At 36.4% G+C, this 22,405-nt stretch overlaps 1 protein-coding gene across 4 annotated transcripts in view; it reads left to right on the forward strand.

Moving 5' to 3' along the window:
• otofa (otoferlin a) overlaps positions 1-12,413 on the forward strand; it is a 66,225-nt gene extending 53,812 nt beyond the window's left edge. Inside the window, exons 27-47 of one of the 4 annotated variants that reach the window (XM_083562185.1) lie at positions 80-199; positions 311-472; positions 1,077-1,239; positions 2,157-2,227; positions 2,437-2,466; positions 2,629-2,760; positions 2,860-2,935; positions 3,298-3,431; positions 3,697-3,834; positions 3,942-4,079; positions 4,178-4,305; positions 4,608-4,778; positions 4,888-5,048; positions 5,212-5,354; positions 5,571-5,659; positions 7,860-7,958; positions 9,142-9,383; positions 9,614-9,792; positions 9,926-10,026; positions 10,437-10,636; positions 11,234-12,413. In XM_083562185.1, coding sequence (XP_083418311.1) covers positions 80-199; positions 311-472; positions 1,077-1,239; positions 2,157-2,227; positions 2,437-2,466; positions 2,629-2,760; positions 2,860-2,935; positions 3,298-3,431; positions 3,697-3,834; positions 3,942-4,079; positions 4,178-4,305; positions 4,608-4,778; positions 4,888-5,048; positions 5,212-5,354; positions 5,571-5,659; positions 7,860-7,958; positions 9,142-9,383; positions 9,614-9,792; positions 9,926-10,026; positions 10,437-10,617 — 2,658 coding nt within the window. In that variant the 3' untranslated portion in view covers positions 10,618-10,636; positions 11,234-12,413. The remainder of the gene's footprint in view (positions 1-79; positions 200-310; positions 473-1,076; positions 1,240-2,156; positions 2,228-2,436; positions 2,467-2,628; positions 2,761-2,859; positions 2,936-3,297; positions 3,432-3,696; positions 3,835-3,941; positions 4,080-4,177; positions 4,306-4,607; positions 4,779-4,887; positions 5,049-5,211; positions 5,355-5,570; positions 5,660-7,859; positions 7,959-9,141; positions 9,384-9,613; positions 9,793-9,925; positions 10,027-10,436; positions 10,637-11,233) is intronic. The other 3 variants (XM_083562187.1, XM_083562184.1, XM_083562186.1) reach the window with 3 other exon arrangements.
• Positions 12,414-22,405: the final 9,992 nt, after the last annotated feature.

Here is a 22,405-nt window from a genome sequence, read left to right on the forward strand (position 1 = left end):
ATTGCGAACTGCAGTTGTATTTTAAGGAGACATTCAGAAGTGGTTTAGTTGATGTTACTGAATGCTTTTTCATGAATAGCTTGGACCAGGTGGAGTAAAAGATCTCCCTCCTCTCGATGGGCCAAATGATGAAGACCACGGCCCCATTCTACCAGTCCCTCTGGGCATACGGCCTGTCCTCATCAAATACCGCATAGAGGTGACTTTTAATTTATACACTGACCATAATCAGACGACTTAGAGTTAGTATGGGTTAAGTATATTTTAAAAACTAAATACGACTAGACTGAGACTCTCCACCACACTGTAGATTCTGTTCTGGGGCCTGAGGGACATAAAGAGGATCAACCTGACGCATGTGGATAAACCTCGTGTGGACATTGAGTGTGCAGGAAAAGGTGTCCAATCATCCCTCATTCTAAACTACAAGAAAAATCCAAACTTCAGCACTCTGGTGAAATGGTTTGAAGTGGTGAGTTCTCTCTGATGTAAATAGCGAAATAGTTTTTTTAGTTCACTGGATGTTCAATCTGTCGTATTTGCTTGGTGTTTGGAGAACGTTTTTTAAAACATAGTATAAACAACTTGAATTGTAGGAATGACTGGTATAACAGAATAAAATTGTGTTCTCTGCAAGTGCAGATGGTGGGAATATCCTACCAACAGGGGAGGACAACCAGCCAACCCCCTACTCCATAGCATTTAACCTGCTTTAAATTCATTTAAATTTAGGCCAGATTAACACTTTTAATATTAAAAATGCAGTAAATGGCAATTTACATTTTCTATTTACATATTAGCATTATATAGGCAGATAAGAACACACCAACCTTAAAAAAAAGATGTAAATTTCTAGTTATTTATTTGAACACACAATATGGAACTAGTGATTAAGTTTCCTTCCCTACATTATCAAAGTAAAAAAAACTGGCACCTGAGTTTCAAACTAAAAAAAAAAAAAAACTATTGTAAGATTAAAAGCTACCTGTAAAATACATTACTTTATTAGCTGGGATGCTTGTTATTTTCACATGAGACTTAGGCTATTAATGATGTCACCAAATTTTACATTGCAGGACCTACCAGAGAATGAGTTACTCCACCCTCCTCTGAATATTCGAGTGGTGGATTGCAGAGCTTTTGGACGTTATACATTAGTGGGCTCACATGCTGTCTCCAGCCTTCGCAAGTTTATCTACATCCCACCAGATAAGAATGCCAAAGACTGGGTCAATACAGGTACTAGTCTTAAATTGTTAATGCTTTTACAATTCCTCCCCACTCTTTTCAAAATCTCCAAATTCTTAATAAAACCGTCATGCGTCATGAGATTTTTCTCCAGAACTTCTCCATCAATCTACCTAAACGGAAATATTAAGAGGCATTAATGGGCAGAAGGATGCTACTACTGTTGAAATGGGACTTCCTAGATAACATATGTTGGCAGAGTATTTTGTAAAATGTGCAATTTAATAAACTAAACAAGTATATAAAAAAAACACCATAAAATAATATTATAATTACACAACCCCATTTCCAAAAAAGTTGGGACATTTTGGAAAACTGAAATAAAAACGGAACGCAATGATTTGCAAATCCTAAAATCCTTTAAAACTTTGCGCGAGTGGAGGACGGAACGAGCAGTAGGAAAAACACCTGCAGCTTCTTTTTTATTAGCATTGCAGGACTGAAAGAGAGCGCACCGATTGGTCATATCAACTGCAGGTGTTTCTTACCGCTTGTTGAGTCCGGCTTCGCCCTCCACTCTCTCACCTCTGGCACACATATCAAATGTTTTAACTAAGACTATATACAGGTCATTTTGAATTTGATGGCCACAACAGGTCTCAAAAAAGTTAGAGCAGGACCATGTGAAATGTTCTCAAATATCTAGAAAACCTAAATGATGAATGAACGATTGATTAACTAAACATTCAAACTGTTATTTTTATTTGCTAAATTAAAATTGTTAGCTGGGTAGCATCCTTCTAGAGTGCATGTACATTTCCATCCCTTACTTTTCCCTCCACTGTGTGCTCTATCTGAACTGCATTAATGACATTATCCTGTCCTCTGTCTCTGTTAACTCGTCATGCACACTTACCAATGGGACATCCTGTGCCACCCCTGCTCTTGCCCCTTCTCTCACTCCTCAGGTGACATCATTGTCAACATGACCCCTGACGCCAATGTTAAGAAGATGGACACTGTGGTCAAACTGGATGCTGTGAGTCTTTTATGATGGCATTTAAAATCAACACAAAGTAATTATAAAATGTCATAGTCTTTTGTGTGTATTATATGTTTGTTTTCCTTGTAGTTCTAGATTATGATTGGTCCTACTGTATGTGTTGATTCCACTATTATGTTGGTGTGTAATTGTTTGACTTGTTTAGTTGTGATATGATGTGTGTTGCATGTGCCCCCTCTCTGTAGACCTCTGATGCTGTCGTTAAAATTGATGCGGTAAGTCACCGTATGTAGTTCGTTTTTCACACTATATGTATAACGGGTAACAGGTTGTCAATTTTTCTTCCTTATAAAGTAAGCATGTAATTAATATTCCTTTACAGTTAGTTACAAATTCCCAAGTGAGTTTTAAGTGTTTAAACCATTATTTTCTAATAGGAGGATGAAAAGGAGAAAGATAAGAAGAAAAAGAAGAAAAAGAAGGGAGAGGAGGTCGAAGAAGAGGAGCAAGATGATAGCATTTTGGATTGGTGGTCAAAGTATTTTGCCTCAATAGAGACAATGATGGAGGTGAGAGACTTTGTCTTTCCTTACTATGGGAATATGGGGGTTGCTCTCGTTTAAGCTAAAAATAACACTTTTTTGGTTACATTTCTTTTTTTTATGCAGCGTGTACGTGCTCAAGAAGCAGCCATGGCTGAGGCAGAAGAACGAGAGGACATGGAGATTGCTGCAGAAGTGGCTGGTAAACAAAATAAAACATACCTACTTCAACAATCACACTGTAAATTGTATCAGAGTGCACCACGGCGATGTTTATGGCATCATGCTTGACATCATTGACATACCCATCCCATATTTGTTGTTTGTTACCATCACATAAGGTTTATCGTGAGGTTTTTACATATCATTTCTTGCCATGAAAGTTAAACCAATCCCAGTTAAATACTTTCCTAAAAGGAAACAATTGATCATAATAATACATTACTCATTATTTCGAAGTTTCTATTTTAACTCTCATGGCATGGAAAGATATAAGGCCACTGATATCTTCCATCCGGTCCATCCTCTTCCATTCTCATCTGCTCCTCTCAATCCTAATGGCAGAAATCAAAGTTGATCAATCTCATGTGAAAGGCACCAAGTCTAAAGAGAAAAAAGCCAAGAAGGACAAGAAGAAGAATCAAAACACTGAAGCAGCAGAGAAAAAAGCTGCCAAACCAAAAGTGGATGAGCTTGTGGTCAGTGTCTTTTCATATTGCTATATATATATATATATATATATATATATATATATATATATATATATATATATATATATATATATATATATATATATATATATATATATATTGCTGTTACTATATAACAGTTATAGTCAAGTGCAGAACCTTATTACATAAAGTATGCCGAAATGCTGTATTTTTTTTTTTTACTAAGTTTACATTTACATTAAATGTAAAGTACATGAGTTTCAAATAGATTTTGAATATTGTTTATATTTAGGTGTATAACAAAGAGCTGGAGTCTAAATATGATGAATTTGAAGACTGGCTTCACAGCTTCAACCTGTTTAAAGGAAAAGCTGGAGATGACGATGACAACAGTGCGATAGATGAAGACCGGATCATGGGCCGATTCAAAGTATAATCAGTTGTTAAAAGCAGGACAAATCAAAAATTTTGATTCTGATCAAATGCAGTTTGTTGTGTATTGCTAACATTGTTCCCTTTCTGTGACCTTTGACTTAGGGCTCTCTGTGCATGTACAAATTGCCCCTTTCTGAAGAAATCACCAAAGAGCCTGGATTTGATCCCAATTTGGGCATGTTTCAGAATATACCTAACAATGATCCCCTGAGTGTACTAGTGAGGGTTTACGTTGTTAAAGTAAGTAACTTCTCAAAGCCATAGCCTCCTGAGTGTTACAAAAACACTTCTTTTAATTTCTTTGAACACTACTAAGTTCTAAAAATCTCGTTTTCTAGGCAACAAACCTTCACCCAACTGATCTAAATGGAAAGGCTGATCCTTACATTGTCATCAAGTTGGGAAAAACAGATATCAGGGACAAGGATAATTATATCTCTAAGCAGCTTAACCCTGTTTATGGGAAGTAAGTTTAAAAGTGTAAACCTTCCAAATGAATTGCAAAAAAATAAATTTCATATCAATAATAAGACATTTTGTAGTTGTAATATTCTTAGCAGTGGTTTAATCCTGAACCTGAAAAGTCAGATATAAAATCAAACAAGAAAAGGTTTTAATTTCAGAAAACAATCCAAGAAGAACCACTTTAAAAGTCTTGAATCTGAACCAAAATAATAATAAAAAAAATCATAAAAGTGACAGAGTTCTGTATTGTAGTTTAAATCCATGTCATTGTACTTTGTAAATAATATAATTGTTCTTTTTAAGGTCCTTTGACATAGAGGCCATGTTTCCAATGGAGTCGATGCTGACAGTGTCGATATTTGACTGGGATTTAGTTGGCACTGATGACCTGATTGGAGAGACCAAAATTGATCTGGAGAACCGTTTATACAGTAAATACAGGGCCACCTGTGGCATCGCATCCACATACTCTATGTAAGCATTAGTTTAGATCTTGCATCATTAACACAGAGTGCATTTCCTGTTTTGTGAGCTCTCAGCAAACATTTTATTTGAAATGTTTGGATTTGTTTTATGCACACAGTCATGGCTACAATGTGTGGCGAGATCCTTGTAAACCCACTCAAATACTTGCTAAGTTGTGCAAGGATGGCAAGTTGGATCCGCCAGTTTATGGCCCAGGTGGAAGGGTCAAGGTTGCAAACCGTATCTTTTTGGGTCCCACAGAACTCGAGGATGAAAATGGTGAGTCATAAAAGGGAAGTTTGCAGCAAAACAGCAGCATATTTAATCACTTTCTTTGTGTCTAATACCTGTGGAGGGCTGGATTTGTAAAGGACAGTTAATCAACAAACCCAAACACACTCATATGCATACTGCATGTCTGTATGTGTGTTTGTGAGTGCAGGTCTAAAGAAGCCAACAGATGAACATTTGGCACTTACTGCACTAAATCACTGGGAAGAAATTCCTCAAGTAGGCTGCAAACTCATTCCAGAACACGTGGAGACAAGGCCTCTTCTCCACCCGGAAAAAGCAGGCATAGAGCAGGTGCTGTTATCACTTTATTTATGTTACAGAGGATTCCTGATTGCCAATACAGTGTGATCTTTTCTATTTTAGTACGGAATGATGCATTTTATTCAGATGTCAGCTGTATACTTTTTTTCTTAACACTTGAAATGCAAATATATCATGGAACTGTTTCATGTCACAAAAAAAACAAAACTATTCTATTCTGCTTTGGATTTTTTATATAACTTGCAGGGCCAAATTGAGATGTGGGTTGACTTGTTTCCGATGGATGCACCTGCACCAGGACCAGCATTAGACATCACACCACGAAAACCAAAGAAGTGTGTAACCCTGTTGGTTTCTCTACTTTGTGTTATTTGCATATTCACTTTTGCTGTTTACTTAGTGATACTGACAATGATAAGTATAGTATAGTATGTATTAAAACATCACTGTTTCACAGTATCAACTAATTATTTAAAACACAACAGGTGGTATTGAAAAAGAAATGAAAGAAAAACACATATTCCCCCTATTTGATCAACAATGCCATATTCTCCCTACAAGCATTTGATTGCCATCGTGTTTAATACAAGCATGTTGTAAACATGCTAGAAGTGTCAGCAGAATAGCGTTGTAAATTATTTGCAACAGTGTTAGGTTAAGAACGCAAAAGATTTTCAGTTTTAGCTCCAAGTGGTAGCTTGTTGGTTTTGTTGTTAGACTTCTGATTGGAAGGTTGTGAGTTCAAATTCATGCAGTGAAAACTTACAGCAAACCCCTTCTGCATGTGTGACCTCAACTTCTCATATGGGTAAATGAGATAACTGCAAGTTGCTCTGGATAAGGTCATCTGCCCAATGCCGTAACTGTAAGGTATATAGAGGTTGATGATTGGTGCTATAGGTTGTTTGGGAAACTGAAGAATGATTGAGTTCAGAAATCCAACTAACGCTTTTTTAGGCTTGGACACAAAAAGAATAAGAATTACTGGAGTAAGGATGTTTATCTTTCTGGTTAAAAATCAATGCATAGACAGTAATGGACAAATGCATCATAAACTATTTTGAAAAAGCCAACTCCGAGGTAACAATTAGATCATACATCATGATTAACTGTGAAACTGTGATATAACAACTATAAATCTAACACATTCTTCTAAAAGTATACCTTTTTATTTTTTTACCACTTTGTATATCGCTGTCTCTTTGGTGCAGTGTTCATTTCAACGTGTCTCCTCAGAAGACTTAAAAAATATGATGTTTAAAGAAAAACGTGGATATATTTTAAAATAGTCAGTGTGCAGCTTGTATAGCAGTACAGATTTACTGTCCTCAGAAAATAACTCAACATGCAGCCATTATTGTCTAATTAACTGGCAACAAAAGTGAGTACACTCACTTTTCCTTCACACTAAGTGGACATGTCAATATTTTGTGTGGGCACCATTGTTATCTAGCACTATCTTTATCCTCCTGGTTATGGAATTCAACAGAGCTGCACAGGTTGCTGCTGGGATCCTCTTTCATAATGACATCATAGAGCTGCTGGATGTTGCTGCTGTCACATGGTGCTTCTTCACCTTACGCTTGAGGATGTCCCTCAGGTGCTCAATAGGGTTCCAGTTTGGAGACATACTTCACCACTCCTTTACCTTTAGCAAGGCAGTTGTCATCTTAGCGGTATATATGGGATTGTTATTATGTTGGAATCCATGTTTACCTTAATGAACCGCAGCTCCCCAGCATCAGCAGCATTTATGCAGCCCGAGACCATGATGTTAACACCACCATGCTTGACTGTAGGCAAGACACAATTTTCTTGGTACTCCTCACCAGGGCGTCACCACACATGCCTGACATTATCTGAGCCAAACAAGTTTATCTTAGTTATAGCAGACCACAGGACATGGTTCTAGTAATTCATGCTCTTGGACAGATTGTCTTCAGCAAACTGTTTGACGGCTTTCTTGTGAGCCAGCTTCAGAAGAGGTTTCCTTCTAGGACAACAGCCATGCAAACCGACTCGTTGCAGTGTGTGGTGTATGGTCTGAGCACTGACAAGCGGACCCTTCGCTTCTGCAACCTCAAAAGCAATGCTGGCAGCACATCAGTTTTTTTAAGCCAGCTTCTGCACCTGACGCACAGCACAAGGACTCATTTTCTTTAATCGGCTCTTGCAAGGCCTGTTTAGAGTGGAACCTGTTTTGAAAAAAAACTCTGTATGACCCTAGACATGATAAATAGGACATGTGGCTTTGAATGGTTAGATGACATACAGCTGTTATCACATACTCACTTTTGTTGCCAGCTATTATGACAATAATGGCTGTTGAGTTATTTTCAGAGGACGGTAAATATTTACTGCTATACACTGACTACCCTAAAATATATACAAGTTTAATTTCTGTATTATTTTCCCTTGAGAGAGTATACTTAAATGTTTGCTGAAATAAGAGATGTGTACTCACTTTTGTGGGATACTGCAGTTAGATGACTTCATGTCCTCCTCTTCTCCCCCCTCCTTTCACAACTTTACCAGATATGAGATGAGGGTGATAATATGGAATACTGATGAGGTAATTCTGGAAGATGATGATTACTTCACAGGGGAAAAATCCAGTGATATTTTTGTCAGGAGGTAGGTATTTTTGGTTGAGTGAAATGTGTGGCTGGTCTTGTTAATCTTTGGTTTTCTGTCTGTATGTTTGGTCTTGCCTTCCCCATTTCTTTACGTTATTGCTGCGCTGACTAGATATGAGCTTTGTGTTATTATTTGGAACACTGATGGCATAGTTCTAGACGATGGCGTAGTTCAAGACTATGCTTTCATGACAGAAGAGAAGATGTCTGACATCTATGTCAGGGGGTAAAGACGATTCCAATGCATGGCTCGCTTGTTTATTGTTTGTTTAACCAAAGGAACTATAAACATGACATTTACTTTGATTTACTTGATCTTGCCTACGTTTCATGCTGCAAAAACATGGCAAGGGAGAAGCCTTTTTAACAAACATACACAGTAAAATATATTGTCAATCTGGTTAAAGAAAACCTTTTTTTTACAGTAAATGTTAGCAGGTAGTTAGCTGGAATTTATATATATATATATATATATATATATATATATATATATATATATATATATATATATATATATATATATATATATATATATATACACACAGTATATTGTGCTTTCCCTCTAGACTATTAAACTATTACCTTTATGGTAAGTGAACATATTAGATTGTGAACTTTGAATCTCCACATATGAGGCACTTTAGTTTGCATAACAATATAGAATTTCTAAGAATGAATTAACTGACTATTAGTTATCCATTATTTTTCACATCCAGTGCAAAACCCCATATTACTAGTGTACTGCAGTGCTTTGTTTTATGCTGATCTGCAGATAAAACATCAACATATTCATAGATTACATTTTCTTTAATAGTTCATTTCTCACATAAAAGATGTTCACTGACCAGTATGAAGTGAGGCTAATGAGATTGACTTTTGTGAATCATGATTCACATCATGTGTTTTCCAATCTCACGTTGTAAGACATAAAGAAAAGTATGTTAAAACTGAAACTTGCCAGACACACATACTGTAATTGTGCAGCCAGAATAATGGTGATTGAAAGTGGTGAGTTGTGGTGAAAACTGTTCAAATATCAATAAGAAAAAAATATATAAATATATAGGCTTTTCATAACTTGCACAACATGTGTTTGCTTTATATGTGTAAATCATATTATCATTGTAAACATCTTAAATCAAAATGTTTAACTGATGACTAAAATGTATCTTTTTGCCCAGCTGGCTAAAAGGCCAAGCAGAAGATAAACAGGACACAGACGTGCACTACCACTCTCTGACTGGAGAAGGAAACTTTAACTGGCGCTTCCTGTTTCCCTTTGACTATCTCATGGCTGAGGAGAAAATTGTGGTTTCCAAGAAAGAATCCTTGTTCTCATGGGATGAGACCGAGTATAAGATTCCTGCTCGCCTCACCCTGCAAGTGTGGGATGCTGACCACTTCTCTGCAGATGACTTCTTGGGTAAATGCACAGGGAGTTTGTGGGTTTGTTTAGAAATATGACATGTTTTAATTTGTTCATGGGTCTTCAATTAAAAACACAATGTATGCAATATGCAATATAAAGCATGTATTTTTCTTTACCCCATTAGGCTTAGATATTACCCGTAATGTAATGCAGCTTTTAGGCAAAAAAAGCTAGTTTAATTTCTAATTTATTTCTAGATTGTAAATGTACACATTTTGTTTTAGGTTCAATTGAACTCGATTTGAACCGGTTTCCTAGAGGAGCAAAATCAGCAAAGTTGTGCTCCCTTGACATGATTCTTAATGAGCAAGACCTGCCCACTATTTCAATCTTCAAACAGAAAAGGGTGAAGGGCTGGTGGCCTTGCATGGCACTAAATGAGAATGAAGAGCCAGAGCTCACGGTGAGGCACAAATATCACATCATTTATTCTTTTACAAATATATTAAATAGAATAAGACAATCTCTATAATTGCTTATTATAATCCCCAGCTATTCAACTGAACTATAGTCAACATTAATAATTCTCCTTGCAGGGTAAAATTGAAGCAGAGCTTCATCTACTGACCGCAGAGGAGGCAGAGAAAAATCCTGTAGGCCTTGGAAGGAACGAGCCAGAGCCACTAGAAAAACCAAAGTAAGATGTTAAACACACACACACACACACACACACACACACACACACACACACACACACACACACACACACACACACACATTTTCAACAACTCTTTGAAATTGCAATTGGTATGTTTATGTATTTACCAATTATACAAATTTCCATTATATTATCCCTATTACATAAAGAAGGAAAAAGATCACTATTGTCACTATTGTATTGTTCTTTGATAATTTAATAGATTACCAATCCTTTTGCACACAAAAAAAAAAAACATAGGTAGCTAATTTGATACCGAAAACAGACACCCTTCCCTGTATCCTGTTAACTTTCCTCTTTCTTTCATCTCCACTATTCATCTTCATTTCATTCGTTTCTTCACCCTTACCCATTCATCTACTTCATTTTTAAACACATTCTGGAAAAAGTCGTCCAGACACCAGTCTTGTGTGGTTCTTGAACCCTCTGAAGTCCATAAGATACTTCATATGGCACCACTACCGCTGGTTGATCCTGAAGACACTGGCACTGCTGCTGCTTCTTCTGCTCCTCGGCCTCTTTCTCTACTCCATTCCTGGATATGTGGTCAAGAAGCTGTTGGGGGCATAATGAGAGAGGGAAATTCCTGGTAGCCATACTATATTCCCACTTTTCTACTCTCTCTTTTCTTTCTGAAACTTGAGCTACCGTTGTAGGGTATCATAAGGCATACCCTTAACCCATATGTTCTGTTCATCGCTTGATGAACGTTTTTTTCGACCCAAATCATCACTTAAAAAAAAAAAGAAAAGAACATAAACATTGTGTACAATTGGATCTTTTTTTAAATTCCTGAAGAATTTTTTGTACTTTTCTATCTCTTTATACCAGTACAGTAGATTTCAGTTTTACATGACAAATCTAGGAATCCCATCTCACCTTTGTTCGTGGCATGCTATCTGCATGTTGCTGAAACTGTAGTGTAAATGTGTATGCATTTTCTACCATTTCCATGATTTGACCTTTGTATTGCTTATGTCCAGATTAAACGTATTTTATTAGAAAAAGGCCAGGGTTATGTTTGTTTTATCTTTAACATTTGTGCAAATGAAAGAACTCAAATATATTCAATATTGATTGCCACTTACAACTAATCACTAATCCATGCTTTATTTCTTTCCTCCATTTCTCTTCCATTGCTCTTCAATCTCACTGTAACTTCATCACCAAATTTGTTCTAAAACAGCCGGCCTGACACCACCTTCCTTTGGTTCATGAGTCCGCTGAAGGCTGTGCGCTACCTTGTGTGCACCCGCTACAAATGGCTTATCATTAAAATTATCCTGGGAATACTGTTGATCATCATGGTGGCTCTATTCATCTACAGTATGCCTGGCTACTTGGTCAAGAAGATGCTGGGTGCCTAAGGAAACCAGAGAGAAACATGTTTTATTCCACCTCTCATCCTTTGAATTTTTCTAATGAATTCACATTGATGCTGTTTTATGCCTTTCCTAAACATCTCTTCTTTAAATTACTAACCAATACCAATATCTTACATTGCTCAAAAACTTTTATTGATTTAATTAGTTTTATTTAACAATCTACATCACCCTTATGTACAGTATATCCATCTGCCAATCAATCAACCTTTGTTCCTGATTTATACCATTCATTTTAGCAAGAAATTATACACACACCAACCATATTACTAGGAATATTTAGCACCTGCTACTATATTACATTATTAAATCGACCAACCATGTGGAAGCAAAACAGGTAATAAACTGTCAAAATCTGGATAGCTATAGTTTTTAAACCTGTGCTCACCCTGGCCTATAACCATGTCATGGTCAAAATCCCTTTTTTATTTTGATGTTTGATGTGACCAGTAATTGATGTTCTTGACCTGCATCTGCATCATATTCTACAACACACTGCTGTCACAGGACTGGCTGAATAGATAACTGCATGAACGCCTAATAAACAGGATGACACACGCATGTATCATTCAAACTTTAAGCATAAAGTATGCCTTGCTTGAGTTACTGTGTAAATTGATATCAAATGTTCAAACCGATGACACAATTAGCATGCAACCAATTCCTGGGGAGATAAAAGAGTGATACATCTCAAAATATTGTGATAAATTTATTTTCCAGCACAGAGCTATGTTATCATTCCTTTTACTATCCAATTGTTGATTTACATTGTTTGCAGTGTACAGTGTTTTTGTACTTGCCTGCTCTTCCTCTGTTTATCATGATTGTGTGTACTAATCAGCAAATTTGATAACACACTTGTTGCACAGAATCTGAACTATTTATATTATGAAGAGTGTATAGTTCTGGTTTAAAAGTGTGAAACATTGAACTACTGATTATTTTTGTCTGTATGAAGATTGAATAAAATAAAATTGAAATAAATATGCAGTGTTTGGTTTGGTCTCTTTTCATAGTGTGTGTGTATGTGTGTGTGTATGTGTGTGTGTGTGTGTGTGTGTGTGTGTGTGTGTGTGTGTGTGTGTAATCAGAGGAGAGGTGGCATGTGGCACGTATCCTGGCTTGGAGATGTTATAGGACAACTTTTGTGGTGTTTCTCAGTAGGTTACTACTTAATAAAATGTCAGGCCAGGCTGGATGGTTCCCTTACCTGAGCCAGAAGAATATTCATATGCTTTCCTATATTGCATTAAGGGTTTAAAAAGTTTACTGGCAAGAATGCATATAGAATGTTGAAATTTAAAAGTCCTAATACTGAATGTGCCTATGGAAGGTTTTACATGCATAATAGCAATATTGCTATTGTTTAAGTGTTATGACTAGACATGGAGCCATGGTGACTTTGACCACAAGAAGATATGACTGTCAGTTAATTGCTCTCAAAGAGTCTCAGCTGTCTCTGGCTCACTTCCACCTCTAATTTTCACTGTGAGTGTGAGGCAGTCTGCTTACATCTTTCCTGTTCTCTGTCTTACACAAGCCACAAATCAAATCTGGACTCATTTGTCCAAATAACGTACTTGCATTAATTCATTATAAGGACAAAAAAAAGCTAAGTAAATGCTAGTAAATGATCCCGATTTACATGCCATCGCGATACATTTGTATTCACCCTATTTACCTTAACATAGGTGCCTTCCAGTTTTATGCTCGTGTGTAATGCAGTGTTATCCCCTGCCTGTATGCCAAGCCCTTAAGGGTAAATATTGATGAAACATCTAAGATTACACAATAACACTGGAAAATGGGCCAGCATGTTAGTTCATATTACACTATACAAAGGAATCCATTTGGTAATCATTTGAATGAATAAATGCTAATGGTTTGTAATGGTATTTGTAGTGGAACCATTAGAATTTATGTAATTTTCTATATATTTATTTATTTTTTTCATCAACTTGCTTCTGTCTGCAGAGCTGCAATTTACTAGATGTTTTTTGTCTTTCTCTTCATTGTGTGTAGGAGTCACCAGACTGGCCATTCTTCTCTGAACTCTCTCATTCAAATCAAATCAAATCAAATTTTGTCACAACAAAGAAAAAGAAGGCAGATAAATAAAGTATAAAACTCTATAAATTATAAGAATATATAAAGAATATATAAAGATATATATGAGAGAAAAAAAGGTTTATATACAAAATATGCTTATGGCAGTAAACAGTAAATCAGTAAACAATTTAAGGTGGTTTATGTGGTTGTCCTTAAAGTGACTGTGTGCAGTATGGTGTGGTATAAAATATAAAGTGCACTGTGCTGTGCGAGTCCAGAGCTAAAGTGACAGTCCAGAGTTTAAAGTGTTGTAGTGCGAAAAGAAAAATATGTGCAGAAAAAAAAGTGTGATGATGGAGAGAGTGGGCTAGTTTTTAGATCCTGGGTGTTTCCTTGTTTAAACTCTGAATGGCCTGCGGGAAGAAGCGGGTAGTTTAAAGTCCCTTAAGCGTCTCAGATTGTACAGACGCTGCCGGGCCTTCTTCACCAGGGTGTTGGTGTGACAGGACCAAGACAGGTCCTGTGTGATGTGAACACCTAGGTACCAGAAACTGTCCACTCTCTCCACTGGGGTTCCATTGATGTTTAGCAGTTGGTATGACCGCGCCTGCTTTGTGCTGAAGTCAATTGTCTTGCTGACGTTCAGGAGAAGGTTGTTCTCCTGGCACCATCTCTCCAGGTTTTTAACCTCCTGTAGGTAGGCCGTCTCGTCGTTGTTGGAGATCAGGCCCACCACAACAGTGTCGTCAGCAAACTTGATGATGGTTGTGGAGTTGGAAGTGGCCACACAGTCGTATGTGTACAGTAAGTACAGCAGGGGGCTCAGAACACAACCCTGGGGACCTCCAGTGCTGTGGTATGGCTTGTGGTCTTTCAGTCAGGAAGTTAGAGATCCATTGACACAGCGGCAGGCTGAGTCCCAGGACCTCCAATTTAGAGGTGAGTGTGGCGTGAATTATGGTGTTAAATGCTGAAATGTAGTCCACAAACAGCAAACAGAATCTTTGTATAAACTGCATTTAACTGCTGTTTTATTTAATTTTTTTCTCTTTGTTTATTTTTCACACTATTCTTTGTAAAATCTAGAGACTGTTGTGTATGAAAATCCCAGAATATATAAAAACCAGTCAATTTGATTTATTGATGTAAACAAGGGCTGTAGATTTAACATGTTTATTGGATGAATTAATTATGGAGTAAAATAAAACGTTGCCCTCAATGTCGGATTTAAGGCCTGCGGCAATTCCACGTTTAGTTTTTATCTTTTTAGAAATATAAACTCTTCTGTTTTAACTAAAGTTTACAAGTATGTCAGTCAGTGGTTTTGAAAGCTACATGATTTAAAAATGTCAATAATGGAAATGCTTTAGGGCCAGATATGCGCAGTATAATCACAACGCGTTTGGAATTGTTTACATCATTGAAATGGTCCATAGGTAAGCAGGCAAATGCGTAGGGCCTTGGGCTTAAATCGGGGGCCTTCATAACCGTGACAAACCTAAACATTAATACACCAATCAAGACTGGCAGCATAAGACAAGGCTCTTTGGCGATTGAAAAAAGTAAACATTTGTAAATAAAAATAGCAATCGCAGCTAATCTACAGCATTGTTTGTTTTTTTTTTTTTCAAAACAGTACCTTAACTGTCTGTATAACGTATAAATTGTTTATCAAAATAGCTTTCTTCATACTTATTTTTAGTTTTTAAATAAATTGTGCTGTTGTATTTGCCAAATAAATACAATTTAGGCGCACAAATACAACTAAAGAAGTTTATTATTCTATCTGTTTAGTATTTTGTCTCTTCCACTTCCACTGTTGATTTTTAAGAATAGTGGACAGTAACGAAGTAAATGCAATTTGTTCATTTGTTGCTTTTAGTTTGAATGCAAGCTAATACTAGTTACAGATGTTACTGTGTTCCACTAAAGTAGGCTTTTGTCCTTCTGTTCAATATTCCATTATTGACTATGCAGTTTAGCTGTTTCATTCTCAAACAGTAAAAGCTATTAAGTATTCGTATATGGCAAAAAAATAGCCTTAAAGAAACCACATACTACAAGATCAAAAAGTTGTTGTTTTTGTTTTTTTTGCACAAAAAATAGTACAAATAAAGACTTTGTATTTATTAAGCTGGGTTCCCATCTGTGCCAACTCTCTCGTATAAAAGCACATAAGCGCTACTTAACCCCAGCTCCAATAGGTCCGTCTTGTTCACCAGAGTGATGATTTCATCATTACAGGACATCCACAGGTCAGAGTTCTTAGTGAAACAGTCAGCTACATAATGTCCTGGAAAAGAGACATGCACAGATATTGTGCATATGAATTACAGTATATAATATAATATGGGGGCGGGGGGGGGGGTTGGGGGGTTTAACTTACCAGAAAACTGTGTCCTCCCAATATGACTGATGAAACTGATTAGTCGATAGGATGATTTACCCTAAAAACAAAGCACATCACAATACAAAAAAAATCTAATAATGACACACAACTGGAGTACAGGCAATGCTCAATCCTCTTTCTTATTCTCTTTCTTATCTTCCTATCTTTCTCACTTCATCTTGAATAGTGTTTTCCACCAATTCATTTTGGTCCGTCTCACTGGCCTCATCACTGCTGTTCTCTAAATTAAGGAGGAAGGCACAGAGAAAATAAGCTTGTGTTTAATTTATCTGGATGTGATATATTCTGGCTTTAAAACTGTAGATAATATTTGAATTAGTGGCTTGGAATATTTGCTTGCTTGTGACATACCATTTGTGGGCGTATCTAACTGCGAATGGCGGCTTATTAGCAGCTCAGGAGGGATCTCTACTTTTGTAGTCAGTTTGCTGATTGTGCCACTTTGTGTTACTTTGAATCTGTTCAGATGCAGAATCAGAAACCTGGAGAGAAAAGAAATTCTAATGTTAATGCTGATGATCTTTAGTCAAGCAATGTGTGTGTGTGTGTGTGTGTGTGTGTGTGTGTGTGTGTGTGTGTGTGTGTGTGTGTGTGTGTGTGTGTGTGTGTGTGTGTGTGTGTGTGTGTGTTTTTAGCAGCCTTACCTGGGCAGAGTGTGGAGCACCCACAAGGAGGTGGCAGATTTTCCTCCACATTTCTCACAATTGCTCTCCAACATTGTTTGGGTCTACAATATACACATTTTTCATACACAGAGGAGTCAGTAATAATATAGAGTCATGGATGTAAACATTTTAAAGGAGAGAGAAGAAGAGAGCTGCTCACATTGAGTAAGTCATTGAAGCACTTTTCCAGTGAGTTGTGATTTGGGGGTACAGAAATATGATTAAACACCTCCAATTTGCTCCTTGTGAATTCACACCTGCAAACAAACAACATGCATCAAAATCTTATATAAATCTACATGTACAAACTACCAATTCTTTTCGTTATTTGTCACACCTGGAGCAGCTTATAATGTTCCTCATCTTGAAAAAGAAATTAGACCCCACTGGGCATCTAGTCACCACATTCTTTTGTAAATGCAGCCTTTGTACAGAATCCTTTAGTTGGGTAAGACAGTGGCAGAGGAATTCATGGGCATCCTATACATACACCCACAAACACAAAAGTGATCATTAAATCATGTCCAACCATGTGTGTGTGCATGTAAGTTTCCTTAGTGTGTGTTTCTTTTCTTACATTCTCTTGAAAGAAAGTGAATTCTGGGTTGACTTGTGCAGCAGACATAATCAGGTCCATGAGGAGAGAATTGACATTATCATTGCTTTGAAGTTCAGAGCTGCTTCTTAACTTTGACAGCTTCACAAAACTTCTGCAAAGGATCCAGGACAAAAAAATCCGTTTCACATTAGTCTATTCCCGATTATCGGTAATCGTCACTATTACGTCTACTGTAGGTTGCCTATTATTGATTTTCTCAATTAATTATTGTAACAATCTGTTTCAAATAGTTGGGCTAAGTATGAAAACATTATACTCCTGCCAAGTGGCCTATTTGATGTATAACATTAGTAGCCATGAGTATGACTCTTGTACTGTAACACTTTAATTCTGGTGCAAAGTGCGTAATCACTCCACCTATAAAACTCGTTTGCGTTGGCCAACTTTAATTTGATCCTTTTACCCTTTTATTATTTCATAGATATTCATATTTATTATTCAAAATTTTTCCACTAATGTAATCCCATTTTGCTAGTTAACATTTCTGGTATTTAATTTCTTAGACATTATAATATCTTTAAATAATATAAAAGAATGAATTGGTTAAATAATGATTATACAATCCAAAAAATATTAGTACCTACTGAACTTGTCATCTATGTGGGGGGATGCACTTTCCAGCAGGTCGGAGAGCTCTTTACAGAAAGTCTCAGCTGTGAAGAGACACTGCAGACTCGCGTTTATGTAGCAGTTTCTATCAAAATTAGGCAAACTGCAAAAGATTCAACTGTTAGATACACATCTTGGTTCACAAAAGCACATTAGCAGTGTATAAAACGTACAAACTTGTAGTAAAGTGCTACTCTTAAAGTTCTAGTGTTATACTACTATAAATAATACATATATAGTCTCATTAATATTTAAGTGCATTCCATTTCAAATGCATAGAGATATCAATAAGCATAAAATCTATAAACTAAGTCCAATATGAATATCAATTTTAAAATAAAAATGAAAACATTGTTTCATACCTACAACTGGGCAGTAGATTGCTTGTGATCTTGGACAGTGTCCTATTGGAACTGGAAGAATGAGACATAGAATTTATATGAAATGATTTATGTCTGTTCAGGTCTGTAATATAAACAATTTAACCCTCATAAGGTCTTCGTTTCCTGTTTACAAATCTGGTCTTTGGGGTCTATATGACCCCAACAATTGATAGAGAAATTATACAAAAAATATACATTTTTAATTATACAAATAATATATATATTTTTTTGTTTACTTCTCATCTATTCATTAATGCTGTGTTTTGGGAGATATGAAATACTTTTGTACCTATTTACCACACAATTCCTCAACTACACCATAAGCTTGCATATGAAATATTTATTTTTTATGAAAAAATCACTTAAATGATGATCTAAATTTCTGATTTATGCTGGATTTATAGATTTTTTTTTGACAAATGAAGAAAAAATATTGAGTTTTTTTCACATTTCCCATTCATTTCAATGTGGGGTCATATTGACCCCGAAGACCAGAAGTGTAAAAAATGTTTTTACATACCTTCAGAACAACCGAATCAAGCCCAGTTTTTTTGTGTGTGTATAGATAGATTATGTAGGAAAAGTCACAAAATATTATTCCACTCAGATGAAGGGAACCCTTTTTTTTTATCAAGGAAAAGTCGATTGGGGTCATATAGACCCCAAGGACCGATTAAAGGTTAATATAAATTTTTCTTTGCTATATTTTACTCAACTGTCTCTTACCTGGATGCATAATCTGTCTCGGTTACACAGAGCTCAAGGCATGGATTCACCAGGTTTTCTGAAAACTTTGCAATATCCTCATCCACTTGTGATAGGATCATTTTGTTTATATCTTCTAAATTTTCTTTGCTATACAGGGTCTTCATAGTTCTTTCACCATTTTCTGTTATCAATGCATTTTTCCTCCCTGAGATTTTTGCTCTCAAGTAGTCCTCCTCAGATGTACTTTGAGTCAAACTTACTAGGTTCCCATCAGTCTTCAACTTGTTGGACCTAAAAGAGTGAAGAGTGTGTAGTGGATTATTTACCTACATGTACTTTTCACTGTACACAACAATTTAAATAAAGCTTTCTTTGCTATATTTTACTCATATATCTCTTACCTGAATGCATAAGGAGCAGTCTTTTTATTGCATAATGGGGTCATCAGCAACAGATCATTATACAGGTTGTAAGTATTGTTGTACAGATCTGGTGAGAACGGTTCTTTCTTCTTTTCTTTCTTACTTTCATGTTCATGCAAGATCATCTTCATTTCTTCCTCCTGTCTATTTTCTATTGCAAATTCCTTCACTGCGCTTTGCAAATTTGCTTCAACGGGGAACTCTTTGGTATTCCCAACCAAAGTATGAATCAGCAATTCACTGGAACTGCAACAGAGAGGCATAGAGTTTATACGGAACGATTTATGTCTGATCACGTCTGCATATTACAGACCTATTAACTATTTAATTAAAGATTTCTTTGCTATATTTTACTCAGCGGTCTCTTACTTGAATGCACAGAGATCTGTCACACCAAGATCAAGCCCTAGATTTTTCTGTGACAGTTTCTCTGACAACTTGGCAATGTCCTCATCCAAATGTGATAGAAACATTTTGTCTGTATCTTCCATTTTTTCGTTGCTATACAGGGGCATCTCAGTTCTTTCACCCTTTTCTGTTCTTACTGCATTTTTCCTCCCTGTGCTTTTTATATTTGCTCTAGAGAAGATCTCTTCATCCTCCTCAGATGTACTTTGAGAGAGACTTGCTACGTTCCCCTTGGTATTCAACTTATTGGACCTGGGTTTGTTATCTGGGTTTGTTTTGTTGGGTGATAAGCCATTCTTTATTGGCTTCTTGGTGATCGTGGCAACTTTCTCATACGTTTTTTCCGGGACCCCTTTCTTGTTTACCAAATCTATTCTTTTACTTGTCTCAGTACGGTTAAATCGGGTCGGGTTTTTTTCTGGACTTGCTAGCTTTTCTGCAGTAACAAGTTGAGGACTGTTATTTGGAGTTGAGTAGCTGAGGAATAAAGCAGATGCAAACATTCATATTTTTGAATTATTAAAAAGAAAGTATTTGTCACACAGGGCACAGGGCATACACATCCTCTGTCACAATTTATTAGCCACTTCACATGAGTTTTTTGTTTGAGTTGATTTCATTATATGAAGGATGAAATGTTTGTAGCGTACCTTTCTGTAAGTATTGCTGCTTTTTGATGCTTTTTTTTCCACAGTTAATAAAAAGAAACACAAAAACACAAGTGTTACGCTTATATAAACACTGTTTTTCCCAAAATATATTATTCTTTAAATATTTGGTTATTTTTTTTGTATTCATTATTATATTATAGTAGGCAGTCCATGCAGCATTACTTCCGGTTGCGTTTTTTTGGAGTGTTTAGTGCATTAAGTAGTAGTTACAATACGGGTATGTCAAAGGCTACACAGTGAACATATGATATAGACCAGGGGTCACCAACCTTTTTGACACCAAGAGCTACTTCTTGAGCACTGACTAATGTGAAGGGCTACCAGTTTGATACACACTTCTGAAATAACAAATTTGCTCAATTTACCTTTAACTATATGTTATTATTAATAATTAATGATATTCATCTATATCAGGGTGTCAAACTCAATTGCATAGGGGGCCAGACTCAAAGCACACTTTAGGTCGCGAGCTGTACCGGATACACATTTATTGAACACACTAAAACAATGTTTTTTAAACATAATAATAAATATGAATAAAAACAGACAGGAATATTAATTCCAGAATAAATCAACTTAAACTTTAAATAACTTAAAATATTTTGCTCTCCATAAAAATATCTCCAGTCAAACACCAGACGTCTCACAGCTTCATCATGTAGCTCTTCAGAAACTCTCCCTCAGTAAATAACCGGCTGATGTGACTCTGATTTCTCCTCTGTTTTCACACCAGCTTCACTTTGTGATTTTGCTCTGGTGAAAAACATCTGCTGAAATGTCAGATTCTTCTTTAACTCTTCTACTTTCTGTATCTTCTGCTCTGCATTCAGGTTTTTCAGATTAGCCTGATGTTTTGATGTATTGTCAATTCCTTAATTACAGTCACATTCGCTCCACTAATAAGACACACGTGTTTACCAGCAATGTTAGTAAACATAAACTCAGAATCCCATCGGTTTTAAAAGGCTGTTTTCTAAAGCAACTTTTCTCTTCACCACTGTGAGGCGCTGTTTCACAATAACTTTACAATAGGGTTAAATACATCAACAGAAGTTTGACTTGATTGACGCTGGAACGTTCCCAGGTAGTCTAGTGTTCGGTAAGGCAGCTGAAGCGCTGCATTATGGGATATGTAGTTTGTGTTTATCAGCGCTTCATATCGCCGGGCCATTAATAACAATAAAAATAATAAATCTTTATAAAATCATCTCGCGGGCCGGATATAAGTGTACGTCGGGTTGAATTTGAGTTTGACACCCCTAAACTATGTGAAAACACTAATCATGTTAACGATTTCTCACAATAATTATCAACAATGATTTAACAAGGTAGGAAACAGCTATTTTTAGAAAAGGCTCATATGGTCCTTGAGGGCACCACGTTGGTGACCCCTGATGTAGACAGTAAGACATTTGCGATGCGACCTTTTGACTCTTCTGCACTAGTTAAAGGATGTGAAATTTACACAAGCGAAAAGAAGTCGCTTGCAACAATAAAGTCCGTAATAGAATGATGTTATTGCCTTCGTGTAAGCTTTATGTTTGTTTGTGGAGGTACTAGGGGTAATAATGGGGGTCACCGGTGTCATTAATATCAGGACGCAGAATGAAATAGATGTCAAGCAGATCTCATGTGACAGCAGTGTTACAGGATGGAGAGTCAAAACGCTGATATTACCTTCATATGATTAATATCGTGTTTCATACTGAGGAATGCATTACCATGAAGAAAAAGAAAAACCCAATATAAAATGCAAATCATTACATGATCGTTTCCTTTGTAGGACACTGACATATAATTCACTTTTTATTAAAAAAGTTATTGGATTCAATGATTTCCTACCCTAAATCGAAGAAAAGGAAAGCATAACATGTCGACTTTCTCTTGCTGGTATTTCCTTTCTGAAATCTGCGCGGAGTTTGAAGTTAAATGAAGGTTCACTGCTGCGCTGTTGCCCCTTAATACCCAGAGTGTTTGTGACGTCACAAGACGACCATCGTTACTTAGCATCACCTATCTATCTATCTATCTA

The sequence above is a fragment of the Silurus aristotelis genome (assembly GCF_946808225.1).
Source record: "Silurus aristotelis genome assembly, chromosome: 15".
In the NCBI taxonomy this organism is placed as follows: domain Eukaryota; kingdom Metazoa; phylum Chordata; class Actinopteri; order Siluriformes; family Siluridae; genus Silurus; species Silurus aristotelis.